At 37.3% G+C, this 16,171-nt stretch overlaps 1 protein-coding gene across 3 annotated transcripts in view; it reads right to left on the bottom strand.

The window, feature by feature from the left end:
• kcnab1b (potassium voltage-gated channel subfamily A regulatory beta subunit 1b) overlaps nucleotides 1-16,171 on the bottom strand; it is a 70,590-nt gene that overhangs the window by 8,206 nt on the left and 46,213 nt on the right. For all 3 annotated transcript variants that reach the window (XM_079819371.1, XM_079819373.1, XM_079819372.1), the window contains 2 exons: nucleotides 15,942-15,985; nucleotides 11,260-11,346 (listed from right to left, as the gene is read on the bottom strand). In XM_079819371.1, coding sequence (XP_079675497.1) covers nucleotides 11,260-11,346; nucleotides 15,942-15,985 — 131 coding nt within the window. The remainder of the gene's footprint in view (nucleotides 1-11,259; nucleotides 11,347-15,941; nucleotides 15,986-16,171) is intronic.

Genomic DNA, 16,171 nt, shown 5'->3' with positions numbered 1-16,171 from the left:
TTCTTTTGTGTTCAGGTTTGAAAAAAATATTCACACAGGTTTGAAACAACTTGAGGATGAGTAAATGATGACAGAATTTTCAGTTTGGTGTGAACTATCCCTTTAAATTGGATTATTTAGCCATGTTTTGGGTGGCTTACTTTGGTATAGTTTTTGATATTGTTTTTATCGTCCAGTGGGATTTAATAGAGGAATTTAACTATCGATCTGTGTGCAGACCATCATTCCTTTTTTTATGACTAGAAAAAATGGGTCAAGCCATAAACGGAAAATATTTAGTGGTCTTTTAATGGTTTTAACTATTTTAATCACAAATCACTGGTCAGGAAATTAGCAAGAATTGCACAAATATTTTAATTAAAGGTGCACTTTGTAAAAAAAATTCAGTAAAATATCCAAAAACCACAAGGTCAGTGTTATATATTTTGTTCAGTTGAGTACTTATAATATCCCAAATGTTTCCAACTATTTGTAAATCGTGAGAAAATTGCTATTTTAACCAAGGAACCGGGACATGTGAGGGAGTCGCCTGTCAATTGTGTCTGTGTTACCCTCGGTTTCCGGTTTTATTTAGCAGAAACGCTTTACTCTTACTGCAGTGTGCAACAAGTGTCATAGCAGCCGCCGAGTGAACGTACAGAGTAACGTCATAACATAATTTTCAACACACTCGTATGTATCTCATGATAAACTGAGCTGCGTTACCTCAAACTCATGACCGGAAAAGCGGAAATGGCACCATGGCATAATAAAAGTCCCACTGCTCGCGAGGCGTGTGGTGCATCTTATTAACAATCGCTCTAGCGGCCTTGCTCAGCTCCACAACACTCGGTCCTGCTCTGCTTCATACTACAGTAACGTTAATATCCGCATCCATTTGCATTAGTCTTATTTTCCACCGGCAGTGAGGTGAAGACCATATGTACCAAGATTCTGCGCTCAAATTTGGCGTCATCAAACTACGCCTTTGTTTTGAATAGGCAACCTCTAGCCGACGGAAAAGTTACATAGTGCACCTTTAAAGTAACTGAGCATGGAATAGCCTTGTTTTCTTTAAATGTTTCAACTTGCAGACAGCTTTTTACAGGATGAAGAGTCAGTGTTGTTCCACTCAATGTTCATGAGTAGTTTGAGTTTAATGTGAGACAAATCTGGATTCAAATCTGGACTCTGATCCGGCCAAAACATGAGCCTGATGGACTTGTTCTCAAGCCACTTCTTGGTTGTCATTGCGATTTGGGCAGGAGCATTGTCTTATTGAAAAATATCATCATTCCTCTTTAGATAGACCTAACAACTTTTCAATTGTGGGAAGCAAGCCATTCTGGAATATTCTCCTGTACTCAAAAGCATTAAATGACTTTTCACAGTAAGTTAGCTCACCAACACCAGCAGCTAAAAAGGCTCATCACACAATAATAGCTCTTCCTCCATGCTTTACTGTGGTAGAGATGCATTTATTATTATATTTCTCACCAGGTTTTCAAAGACACCGCTCTGGAGCATCACCATGCAACTCGTGTTTCAGTGTGATTCATCACACAACTTCCCATATTCTGCCAAAAATTTCATTCGGTCTATGATGTTTTTTCTGAGGCTTCCTATAATGCAGCCTGAGATCATTAGTATTTGTGTTAATGTGTTAAATAAATATGAATGTTTTTAATTTATCCATGAATTCTATATTCACCTAAAAAGATTCAAAACTATTTGTAGACATCAAGTTGTACATAACATACTTAAAGGTGCAGTGTGTAGTTTATTGCAATGTAATATACAAAACTATGATTTCAGTGGTGTATAAAGACCTTACATAGAATGAGCCATTTCTATCTACTAACTTCACCACGAGTCCCCTAGCAGTAAAGTCACCATTTTGTGCCGCCATGTTTCTACAGTAGCCCTTAATGGACAAACTGCTCTACAGAGCGCTAGCTACTCTCTTCTGTCTCAAACGACGATATCTTTGTCCTGTGTCGGCCACCGTAGCTTCCCTGTGTGCTTCGAAAGGGAGGGCTGGGCGGTTGCAATTTGCAATCTCACCGCTAGATGCGGCTAAAATTTGCACAGTGCACCTTTAAGTTTTACGACTTTAATAATGTACATTTCAGTGTCTATCTAAACATGTTACAGATTTCTATTTCAAACTGTTCTTATAACAAAAAAACATTAAGCAGCACAACTGTTTTCAACACTGATAAAATAATAAATGTTTCTTGAGCACCAAATTAGCATCAGAAAGATTTCACATGACTTTAGTGTCATGTGACACTAAAGACTGGAGTAATGATGCTGAAAATTCAGCTTCGTCATAGCAGGAATAAATTACATTTAAAATATATTCAAATAGAAAAGTTATTTTAACTTGTAATAATATTTTACATACCTGTTACTTTATTACAATCTTTACTGTTTGATCAAATAAATGGAGCCTTTATGAATATAAGAGACATCTTTCCAAAACTTTAACATGAACAGTAGTGTATGAGTGCTGGAATGGGCAAATACAATTATTAATGAGATCATGTATAATGATAAATAGAAAATAAAAATCTTGTATCATGTAATGCCTACAGACAACACAACAGTCTTTGTGTCGTCACATGCTTGCATACGATGTCAGTGTGTACATTTGATAGAGCGCTACTCTGCAGCAAACAGGAACACCATCTGCTCTCTGACATCCTCAAGGCAAGGCGTTCTGCGCCATTACCAGCAAAGCCCTTTGTTACTCTTCAACTCTTCTGCTTTGCTTTATAGCTTTTGGACAAGAGCAGCGAGTACCAGATCTGTTCTAAAGCACCTCCGTCATGAGATTATAAAGCTGCTTTATTGCTTCATCATTCAGATTTTCATAAACAAAGAGCTGCTTTTCTCTGTCTCATCAGTGTTTTGACTCAAGGCGCTTCACTGTGGCCATTACTCTTGGCTTTGTTGTGTGTCCACTGACTCGTTTCATCTTCACTACACATGTCACCAGTGAATGATGTCTGTGGGGAGCTCTTAATCCGACAGTGGTGTAGCAGGGCTGCCCTAGTCTCATCAAATGGCATGCCAGAAGACGGCCAACACTTTGTTCACTGTCTGATCATACATACACACATATATGCATTGACAAATAAAGCTTTAAAAAAAAAAAAAAACTTTAAAACTGATGTAATGCATATTATTAGTCATGGACAATGTGTTCAAAGTTGTTAAATACAATTTCGATGTGTTTAAAATAATTTTTTGAAAGTTTTTATGTTAACATTCAAACATAGATGCATTTGGGGTCCTCATGCATGATCATTTACTGCTATTACCTCGTGACGCTGTTTTCAGTATCGTTGGCTCATGCACAGACGACATGCATCTCAATCGATTGCTGTTGTGGAGACTATTCGTTCCGTTGAAATCACAAAACAAAATACACCCTATTGTGTCCCTGTTCTTGATATACAATCACAGATTAACGTCTTTGGTTTTAATGAGAAAATAAATAAACTATACACAGTGGATCTATGTATTTATTCACTAACATAAAGAATCTCTGCACTACAAAATATTGTGTTATAGCCTATAGCAGATATAAGGATGAAACTATCATCCCATTTCTGGACAAACACACACACACACACACACACACACACACACACACACACACACACACACACACACACACACACACACACACACACACACTCCTATCGCAGATTTATTTATTTATTGACCTGAGGGAGGGATTCTGGCAGACCAATCACGGTGCTTGCGGTCTGCATAGAATTGACGCGTTGTTACATTTTTGGAGAGGTGCGCGTCAGGGTACGGTATAGGGTATGCGCGCATCACACAGCCTACGGCGTACACTCGATGCAGAAGTATAAAGTATATAACGGCAGTGAACGGGGCTCACGAGTTTGAAGCTCAAAAAAGTGCATCCATTGGTTAATAAAGGCCTTCTGAAGCGAAGCAATGCGTTTGTGTAAGAAAAATATCCATATTTATATCATAAATATAACTGCCGCAACGTATGACGTCAGATGTAGTGTAACCGTTTTCAATGGCGAGAGGCGTAACACTTATTAATTTAACTCCAATTGTGTTCATCAGAAAGAAGAAAGTCATATACACCTAGCGACCTAGGATGACTTGGGGTGAGTAAATCATGGAGTAATTTTCATCTTAAAGTGAACTAATCCTTTAATGCAAAGTTTGTGATTTAACTGCTGCTGCTGGTGGAGAAATCCATTTTCTCTATTTGTATGTGCTTAGTTTGTGTGACAGTTTGTGTGCCACCTATTGAACAGGTGTGAATTATCTGAAGGTGATCATTCGTTTCACGCTCAGTCTGAAAGCACCATCCGCTTTGCTTTATTGTGTCGCGCTCAGTGTGAAAAGGCCTTAACTCTGGTCAGTTACATGTTATGTCACTCAGCAAGTGGGAAGGTCATAGTCCAATGTGGACAAATCCTGTGAGACCAGGCCAGGGCAGTTGAATGGATGAATGTGAGAAACAAAAGAACTTATAAGAAGGAAATTAAGGCAAGAGAATGTGGGGAAAAAAAACAGGAGAGTAGAAAACAGAAGCCAAATTTACCTCAGTACATAATGAAAATGAAAGCCCACACCCACTCGCTCATTACGAACTCGCTCAGTACGAATGAAAAGAAATGTGAACGTGTGGGTGAGAAAGGAGGAGAAAAAACCAAAGTAAACGTCAGCCAAGCACAACAATACATCTGCTCAAGAAAAGAGAGAGCAAGACAAAAACACAGGAAACCAGAGGCACATCAGTGTGAAGAAACATTCTTCAGCAAACCATCCTAGGCCTATAGCTTCTTCTCACGAGAGATTGTGAACTCTAGCTCAGTTCTGCTGAATCGCTAAGAAAATCCGAACCCTGAAGTATTAATCTAATGTAATATGATGTGAACGTCTGGGGTTTCTGCAGTGCGTAGGCTGCAGCGTGCATGTGCTCAAGTGTCCCCTCAGATTTTTGAGACAAATCTAGGTGAATGCTTGTTGTAGACAAAAGAAAATGTAAGGACAAAAGCAAAAAAGCATCTATATACATTCAACAAATGTCAGTTCAAATGCGACAAAAAATACATGCTCATCACAACCTTTCAAGCTCAGTCACAATTTTGCTTGGTTTATTTAAAAAAAATAAAAAACTGTATTCAGGTTTGAAATGCATACACACACAAGTTTAGGGTTCGTAAGATTATGAAAATGTGTTTACAATTTGAAATATAGTTACCACTTTACAATAAAGACTCATTTGTAAACTAACAAATGAGCAATATATTTATTACTTATTTATAAAACTTTGTTAATGTTAGTTTATAAAAGTACAGTCATTCATTGTTTGTTCATGTTAGTTCACAGTGCACTAACTATAGCGTTAACAAATACAACATTTGATTTTAATAATGTATTAGTAAATGTTGATTAATTAATATTAAGATTAATTCATTCATTAATATTAATTCATTAATACTAAAATTAATAAATGCTGTAGAAGTATTGTTCATAAAGTGTTACCAAAACACGATTACAATTTAAAATAACTGTTTTCTTATGTAATACATTTTAAAATGAATTTTTCTGCTGTAATGGAAAAGTTTTCAGCATCATTACTCCAGTCTTCTGTCACATGATCCTTCAGAAATCATACTAACATGCTTATTTGGTGCTCAAAGAAACTTTTCTTATTATGTTGTGCTGCTTATTATTTTAGTTGCTTATGATTGATGAATAGGAAGTTAAAAAGAACAGCATATATTTGACATTAAATGGATAGAATATACGGTTTGTACAGTATAAAAACCATTATGCCTATGGAATGTTCCCGTAAAAACCACCTATACCAATACCAACATATGTGTGTGTGTGTGTGTTGGCATGTTTTCGTGAAATATCAGGACACAAATGTATATAATGACATGGGTATGACATAGGTATTACAAAAAGAGGGTGAAATATGAGGACGTTCCCCATGTCCTCACTTTTCAAAATGCTTATAAATCATACAGAACAAGTTTTTTTTCACAGAAAGTAAACTGCACAGTCTCCTGTGAGGGCTAGGTTTAGGGGCAGGGGCAGAGTAAGGGGATAGAAAATACGGTTTGTACGGTATAAAAACCATTACGCCTATGGAATGTCCTCACATTTCACAAAAACAAACGTGTGTGTGTGTGTGTGTGTGTGTGCATGTGCATGTGTAAAACAGGATGTAGGATGCTATTTCCATACATCTCATGAGGCCGTGTTTTCAATGCTGTTCCATCCTAATCCCAGTCTAACCTATCTCTCAGTCTCTTTCAATTTCTGTGGCACTGCAGCGTTCAGGAAATCTACTTCTTAAACACTCTCTCCATCACCAAATCTGTCTTTCTCTCTCTTTGACTCTCTCTCTCTCTAGGGGGATTATACGTAGAGTTGCCCATGGGGTACATAGTGTATTTTAAGCGGCTCTTTCCCTGCCTTGTCTCCAAACTCTAAACCTTTCTCTCTCACACACTTTTACACACTTATACACGTACACGCACACAATTAGACACGTTTACTATTTTATTTTCAGATTTAGCTAACAAATTTGTTAGTAAACCCACACACACCAGATTTCTGCCACTGGACTACTTAAGGATTTTTGCTGTCTGCATGAGCAAGTCTTATCAACACGTAAACACATTTTACATCAGGGTTACAAGCCAGAAAAGTAATGCATAGACTTCCTACAGGTCTGAGGATAATCTCAAGAGGACTCTCCACAGATCAGAGCTTTAGAATCACTGCTGCGCTAAAGCAGAAGATCTATCAAAGTAAAACGTTTAATCATCATTCTACCATCAAGACTGGAATGATTTGAATCCAAATTGATGTGCAGTGTGTTCTTGGCACACAGTTAAATCCTCATGGGAAGCTGATAGGGTATTTTAATAAAAGAACATTTTGAACTGAGAACAAATTTTACTACCCATGGTCTCTCTGGAGACTTGTTTATGTGTTTGCCACATGTTGTCACTAAGCTTTGTGAGAAAGACATAAGATCAACATTGTGACGCTGGTGCAGATTTATTGGTACTGTACGTATATGGGCTTCAAAGAATGTTCAAACAAGTATATATACATAGTACATGCAGATGAGGTCATCAAGATTTTGGGTACTATTCTAATAATCTAAGCACATGATCTGAAGCGCATGGCACAAATGCACTTAGGGTGTGTCCAAATCCGCTTTTGCTAGTTTAATGATGGAAAAAACGGTTGGCGCGCCAGGCACATTGTCCAAAAGGGTTGTACCCTAGTCTCTTAATGAGTCATGGCCGTGTTTTGGCCGTAACGTGCAATAAACCAATCAGGGTCTCTTCTCCCATTCCCTTTAAAAGCCAGTTGCACTTGTGGATTAGCTATTTACATGGAGGAATTGGCGAGCGGAAAGATTGAACGCTTCTCCAGAGAGGAATCCTTTTATTTTTCATATGTAAAAATGTTTGTGCTTTTGTAGGTCAATGGTGCAGTCTTTTTGAGTCGCCTCTGAATAGCAATGCACCAACAATGCACCTGAACACACCTCGTTTTCAGACTAGCATACCCATTGGCAAACAGATGGGCGTGAGTGCATTTGCTATTTAAACAACGTGGCACTGCACGTGAAAATGATAACTGGCTGAAACTAGCAAAAAACACTTGCGTCGCGCCTGGCGTCGCATTTTGCTGGTTATATGAAAGGGCCCTTAATTGTAATGTTAATTTTGGTTCTCTATAGACTTTCGTTTTCAGTGCATTACCCCCAATTTCCACCGGCTGCGTTACGGCTCCGTCACGGCGGCGGAGTCAATAGGTTTCCATTAAAGTCAATGAGTGTATTTCCACTGAATGCGTTACAGCTGCGTTCCGACTCCGGCGATCCGCAGCGCTCCGCATCAAATACGCAGAGCTTCTATTTTTGCCGGATGCCGGAGCGCTCCGCAGCACTACAGGGCAGAGTACGCAGGACAGGAAGTCGAGTGACAAAACAGAACAGCCAGAAACAAAATAAAAGATCCGTTTAATTTTCAAAATAAAATACACCGCGCTCATTTTTCCCTACACTACACCTTGAAAACGTCATAATGGGCGGAGACAGGCTTGTTTTAACCCCGTTGACACGATGGATGAAGAAATGCTGATTATTGAGGTACAGAATCAACCCATCATCTATGACCCCTCACATCCTTTTTATAAGGACAACATTAAAAAGGATGCGGCGTGGAAAACTATAGCAGAAGTGATTGGTGTGGATGGTAAGTCACTATTTTTGTCCAAGAAATAAAGATAGAAAGCAAATAGCTAGTTATGTACTCGTAATGAGGAGTTATATAGCTATACAGGTTAAATATCGCGCAATCACACCAGAATTCACGAGATTACATGGGGCCTCGTGACGTCAGCTGTCAGTCATGACCGCAGCCGTTCCGCAACAAATCCTGACCTGGTGGGTATTGACGGACGACGGAACACGGAGCTGTCACGCAGCGGAGCTGTTCCGCAGCCGTAACGCAGCCGGTGGAAATTGGGGGTTAGTGTAAATGTGATTTTTGTTTGCTTTTTAAAAACTGACATAATTAGTTTTTGTAATAATTAAAAAAAAGGTAATGGATGCTGTTGATAGAGCATAACTTGTATTGAAGCACTGTTGGATACCACACATACAAACACACACAGTCTCTGTGCATTCAAAGATCTCTTTTAGGTCACATTCATAACTTAATGCATACAGCATTACTCTATAATGCACTCACGGTCTGTAACATTGGTTGCCGTTTTAATAAACACCAAAAACACATCTGTGTTTATTAGTGTTCATCTGACATCGTAGACTAAGCACTGGCTGTTTCCACAAACCTCAAAAGACCTGTTTGTGCTAGAGTCGTCCACATCAGTCTACTACTGTAGAGATATTAAAGCCACAAATCAAAATCGCACAGCACTGTCTGTCTTTCACACCACCACGCACAAATCGAATCAAGCTATCATATGACACAACTACATGCAGCACAGAATGACTAATACCTTACAAAAAAGTACTTTGGTGGTACCAGGATGCTTTTTAAATATGACTTGAGTTTGCTAAGCATTATGGGTAATGATTAGGCATAATTCTGTTCGGCCCTGGTATAAATGGCGCACTTTATATGCACTTTCAGTCTTGTGGATTTACAATGGCTGCCGTGTGCGCATATCCGTTAAATCCATGAGACCCTAGGGTGTCCCATTTATCATTTTAGAAATCAGAAAAGTGCTTGCGAGAGGACAGAATACACCTTGTCCAGGTGAATACACCTAGTTCTGTTCGGTGCATAAATTTGAGTGCTGAATTCTTACTCCCTGCCAGATTATTACCCCCTAGTATTGTTAGGTTTAGGAGGTGTGGGGGAGGGGTTAGGATTAGGGGTAGGGTTAGGATTAGGCAATCAGGTAGCGACTTCAACGAAGGGGGCCGAAATTCGGCACAACACCGGTTTGTTGGCAGAAATCACTAAATTTGCCAGCAAAAGTCCACGGAAAATATCAGAAGACGCAAATCGAATCGTGATTTCAAGATGAATGACGGCGTGCATGTAAAGAAAATCGTTACAGTGGCAATGACAGGATTTTGTGAGTAGCAGGTAAACACAACAATGTTGTGTGTGCTGCTGTAACTCAGAGAAACTGAAATAACCTACATTAAAGAACAGCTGGTGGAGGTTTTTGCAAAAAAAGAAAAAAGCAAACATGGACTGGTTTTGCAGCAAAAGACAATTAAATTAGTTAAATACCAATAAATTGACAAAAGTTTTGAAAATAAGGCATTTCAATAACTGACTAATAACATTTCCATTGCCATTAAAGTGAAATTACTGAACCTAAACATAGGAGCCTGATAAAAAAAAAAGAAGAAGCAAAATGCTAATTTAAAAGAAAAAATGTCAGACAGACTTAAGGGGGGTTGAACACTGGACTAGAAGCTCAGCTCAGCGCCGCGCCACGTCACGTCTTTAAAATTCGAAAACATTATTTTCTATGAGCATACGCACGCGGTACGCTATGCTCATGGATGCTATTCAAAATCCAGCCGCGCCACAGAGCGCCATTTACCTCGTTTTACATTAAATTTACATTATAATAGTCTCAAATCGTTGTTAATGTACATACTGATTTCACCCTATGCTGCAAAATATCTTTACCTTTACAAATACAGTTTAACTGTTTGAATAAAGCCTAAACATAGACCTATAGGAAAATATAATAAATAAACAAACCGGCACCAGGTCACACACTTAAGATGGATATTATTGCTGAAAATAGCGTAGTATAGAGTATAGCGTAACATAAAGATGACGAAAAACTCAATGAAATTGGGAAATACCTTGAATTATATGTGACAAACCACTTATTCTGAGGGACCAAATACAGAAATCAGATGTGTGGATGAAGATTGCTGATGTTTTCGGATTTTCAGGTGAGAATCTCAATGAATTAATTTCAAGAAAGTTATGCCCTGAGGTAAATGTTCAGGCTGCAGACTTAGCAACGATTGTATTTAATTGTACGGTACAATCCTAACATAGTATAGACATTATCTTCATTTCATAATGTCTTTAAACATCACAATATTGCTGACCATAAACTGATAATCATAGGTGTGCGATATCTTTGAGTTGTCGAGACGCGGCGCTGCGCTTCTTGTCCGGTGTGCGACCCCCTTTAGAGGTTTTTGCATCTGAAGTCGTCATATATTCTTGTGTACTGTATGTTCATTTGTTCTTCATCTTCGCTTTATTTTTCATGAAGCATTATTTTGCTTTGCTTCAGCTAAAGAGACATCTTGCATCGCGTGTTCGTGCATTTTGGGACTGGAGCAATGAAGGGATGATTTGGGTTGATTTCAAATATCAATAGTGTTTTTAGAAATCGCTTACTGCACCTTTAAACGGTGTTCTAGCAAAACCTCAAGGGGGCGCTATAGTTATCTTCAAAAGTCTATGCCATTACACTGGAAAGTTTTTATTCAGGTAGCTATAACAAATCAACTTGAGCTAACTTGCTCAGCAAGACTCTTTTCAAACTGTTGCTCCGCCATGTCAGTAAAGAGAAAACCTGCCTGTTTATGCTAATGACCCCTATAGCTGCTCTTGCGACAATGCTATTACTTTATGCATTGCCTCTAACATATTTCAGAATGCAGTGATGCACAAAATTGAGCTAGCAAAGCTAGAAGCATCTGCGTAATGAGGTCAAAGCCTCACATACCCTCCATAGGTGTGTTACTGTCAGGGCGATTGGCGAAAACCACATCCACATATTCCAGCTGTAACCTCTGCAAAGAACCCCTCAGACCTACAGAGAGAAAGAGAGAGAGAGAACGTGTAAGAGAATTTGCATACTTTGTTGAAGTAACAGACTGACAGCCAGAAGTGGGAAGAGAGATGGAGGGATGGGAGGAGAGGAAAGAGGAAACTCGGAGAGAGCAGAACTAGGAAAATGTGAGCAGTTGAGAGAAGATTAGAAGAGTGCAGGCACAAGAGGAGAGGAAGAGAAAAAAGATGAGGAAGCAGAGAAAGGATGAATGATTCAGTCACTTCCTTGTCCCATTCAGAAACACAGAGAGAGAGAGAGAGAGAGAGAGAGAGAGAGAGAGAGAGAGAGGGAGAGAGAGAGAGAGAGAGAGAGAGAGAGAGAGAGAGAGAGAGAGAGAGAATAAAGACTGAGGGACAGTATATAACATACAGACAAACCAAAATGTATTCAGACACCTTTCAAACATTTCTCACATTATCACAGTTTATTCGCTATAGTTGAGAAAATGGTAATAAAATATGACAAGAACTCAGAGTTAAACTGTGTCAGAACAAATTCATCTTGATAATGTCAGATAACTTTAGAAAGGTATGTAATGGATTACAGTCAACCAATCAGATGTCAGCTGTTAAATTTAAGTACACAATTAGATAACACCAATTTAGGTCAACCAATTACCAAGCAATGCTTCGTTTTGTTCAGTCTGTGGTGTAAAAGGTCGCATTAGCAATTAAAGAAAAAACACTCAAGCAAAACATGGTCAGGTCAAAGTGACAATAATTTGGGTCTCATTTTTGTTATAGATTTAACTGGTAGTCCACTGTATGAAGAATTGTTTGGGTATATGTCACAGTTTGTTTTGCCATCCTCACTTACATTAATGAACTATAGTGTCCTGCACCCACTAATAAAAAAACTGGTGTCTGAATAATTTTTGGTTTGACTGTACATTATGCAATGTCAGTAATATCTTTATTTGTGTATTATTGACTAGTGACCATTTCTGTATCGTCCAATATTAGGTTAAAAATTATCATGATTGTCCTGATTAGGGTGATACTGGAAGTAAATAATACTAGGGTTTATTTCAAACTTGAAGGCTTGTAAAAATTAAAGAGTGGAGCTAATTATGAACACTGTTGTAAACAAAACCCTAAAAGATGTATAATATCACCATTATATTAGTTATCAATCTTAAAAATATTACATATTTATAGGTATAAAATTCAGGAACACAAAAATAATGATCACAAGTCACAAGACCAAATCACAAGACCAAATTATATTGTTCCATTCCTATTTATAGACCAGTGAGTGGCCCTAAAAAAGGCAAACTTAAAATTATGTACATTACCGTTACATGTCACTAAGACCAACTACTATTGGTTTCAGTAAGATTTTTTCAATGTTTTTGACACAAGTCTCTTGTGCTTATAGGCTGCATTTATTTGATAAAGTTGGTGAAAAAGCCATTTCCTATATATATATATATATTCTTTGAATGCACTTTTTTCAGCATCATTACCGCAGTCTTCAGTGGCACATGATCTTTCAGAAATCATTCTAATATGCTGATTTGCTGCTCAAAAAACATTTCTTGTTAAACAGGTTTTTTTGTTTTAAAAATATTTGTGGAAACTTTAATTATTTAATGAATATAAAGATAAAAAGAACAATATTTATATGAAATAGAAATCTTTTGTAACATAAATGTCCTTACTGCCACTCTTGATCATTTGAATGCATTCTTGCTAAAAAAAAAACATCTTATATCTCTCCTTTTTTCATTAAGAACCTCACAAACATCTGTTCTGTGAAATGTTTTGCTTGAAAAGTGTGCTTGTGCTGATTTTCTTTTAAATAAATGCAACTTGATTTGACATTTTGTTATCTAATGCAATGGCATTCAAACTTTTTTTGAGCACTGTTTAACCCTCTGGTGCTCTTCGTTTAGGGGTTGCATTGCGGTTGTCTTCCCGGTCATAAGTGACCGGACACCTAAAAAATGAAACTTCCTCCACCCCAGTAAAACCAATGCAATTTATTTTTCTTCAATAATATTTTTTCTTTGTAATTTTATATTTTGAGATGATTTGATGGTATTTTTTTTATTTTTATGCAATAATTATGGTCTATTTTTGCCATTGAAAATTATTTAAAAAATTAATTATTGCAGTATTTCAGGTTAAAAGGCCTTCAAAATAAACATTTTTGAAGGCAGATTAGCGCCCTCTTTTGGAATTATTTAAGAAATCATTCAACCATGGGTGTAATCACTAGAGGTCTCTATGGAGAGGCTCGAGAATTTCCTGTTTTGAACACATTTAATGATTTTTTTTATGGATTGTAATATATATTGAAAAAATCTCAAAGACTATTTATTATAAAGTTTTAGATATATTTTATTTTGTTAGAAATATACATTTTTTTTCTGTGAATTTGTGTTTTTGCAGATTTCCCATTAATTTCCTATGGTGTCATTTTTGACGAAGAGCACAAGTGGGAGTATTTCTTTTATGACCACTTAGCATGCTCGAATCATGCCCCTCAATTTTTTGTGTGTGTTTAAATACATAATGCTAGAAAAGTCACCAAGTTTCATATCATTCTGATGAAGCTGTGATTTTAAAAAATTCCAAATGTGGTTCATAGGTTCAGTTTTTCATAGGTGTGTGTGTGTGTGTGTATAAGTGTGCGTGTGTGTGTGAGTGGATGTGTCAATATCACACTCTTGATGTTTTAGAGTGTCACCCCTTTACTGCTGTGTACTTTTTTTCAGCATCGTGGACGATTTGTAGATTGTACACACACATTTTCGGAGAATTTTTGTGTTTTTGCCGATTTCCCATTCATTTCCTATGGTCGGTCATTTATGACAGAAGACAATGAACGCTACTTTTTTTTTTTACGACCAATTAGCATGCTCGAATCATGACCCCAGTTTTTTTTGTGTGTTTACATACCTAATGCAAAAAATGTCACCAAGTTTCATATCATTCCGATGAAGCAGTGATTTTTAAAATTTCAAAACAGAAAATTTTCCGGTCAGAAATGACCGAAGAGCACCAGAGGGTTAAGTGACTAAATACTTTTGAAGTCACCACCTTTGAACACATTTATGCTTCCTTCCATTATAGATTTTCTTTTTAATGACATTTTCTTATTTCATACACTTGTATGTATGAAAGTACTGTGAAAGTAATGCATTGGAAAAACTGTGATGCTTTACAGTCATGCCAATAAATCTTGGCTGAGAGAGAAAGAGAGAGAGAGAGAGAGAGAGAGAGAGAGAGAGAGAGAGAGAGAGAGAGAGTGTAAACACCAGGTGTGTTGAAACAAAGTCAGATAGCTTTCAGGTGATCAAATGCTTATGTGATTACCCTGCCATACTGAAATTAATCTGACAGATATACCGCACACCCATTCATCAAAAAAACACTGTAATTCAGCCAATCTCAGACTCATTAATCTGCCCCTTGCTCACCGAGTGCGCCCTCGCATCCGCCGCGGCTCTAATCAGTCAGAATTTTCTGGGTTTGTGGAGGAGATATTCTTAGCAGGGAGCTTTTTAAAGGATAAACAGACGTTTCTTTCTAGCCCACAAACAATGTCATACAAACACGAGCTAACGAGAAGGGTAGAGAGACCCGAGCCAGGAAAGAAAACTACACACAAGCTAGAGCGATAAAAATAACTTGGAGAATGGGATGGAGGGGGGATGAGTGAAGTATGCGAATGATTCAATTAGTTTCATGAAATAAAAACAGTGCGTTTTCTCAAGCTGACAGTGATACAGAAATGACATTACAGATATTAAACTCTCTTAAAATCAGTCGTCTGCCTCTGTCTCATAGGAATACAGTAATAAAGAAGAGATAAATCTGAATATTATTACATGTAGATTTCCAGTAACTTTCCAGTCACTCAAATAAAGCTTCTAGTCTGAAACACTTCACATAATTGCATGCTGTGAATACAGCATAAATATGGTGAAATAAAAATTTAATTACAAAATAAATGAAAAACCTTAAAAGGTTTTAAAAAGTTAACAAACGGCAGCTAAATCCGTATATGATTTAAAAAATAACAAAACATAAAAGTGTTGTATTGTTTCCAGAAGAAATGTCTAAATATAATTAAAACAAGATACATTTACTTGAGACGAAAACAATTACGAAAAACAAACAAATAAATAAAGTCTTCCTCTGCTTCTCATTTGAATGTATCTTGTTTTAATGATTTTACTGGAAAACAAGACAATCATATGATTATGAAAATTATATTTGGAAGTGTAATAAAAGTAGACGGTGAATGGTTTCTGTGTGTCCGTATATACATATACATACTGCGTATATACATACTGCAATCATTACCTTGGTTTGCATGTGTTCTCTGTAAAAGCACTTATCAAGAAAGACGCAGAGAGAAAGAGAGAGAGAGAATCTCACACTGTTTAAGAATGAATGTTGGTGTGGGTGCTGAGCTTTTATTAGGAACAAGGCCACACGCAGTCTACTGCAGTGAAGGAGAAAAAAAATCAATAAATGAGGAGGCAATGAGAAAGAAAAGAAGAAAAAGGGTTCAGGTCAATTACAAACGACGGGGGGATTAGAAGAAAGAAGAAGAATATCTACCTTCAATGATGTGCTTCCTCGAGAGCCCACGCTCTGTCTCTGCCCTAGAGAAAGAGAGAAAGAAAGAGAGAAATAGAGAAAGAAAGAAAGAAAGAAAGAAAGAAAGACAAATGCCTAAATTTTAAGGAGAAAATAAGAGTATAGTTGTTACTAATAGAATGAATAGAGTAGACCGACAGACAGACGATAGATAGATAGAACGATAGATAGAACATAGATAGAACGATAGA

This window comes from Gobio gobio, assembly GCF_949357685.1.
Source record: "Gobio gobio genome assembly, chromosome: 6".
NCBI classification, from domain to species: Eukaryota; Metazoa; Chordata; class Actinopteri; order Cypriniformes; family Gobionidae; genus Gobio; species Gobio gobio.
This window is presented reverse-complemented; position numbering and strand designations above follow the sequence as displayed.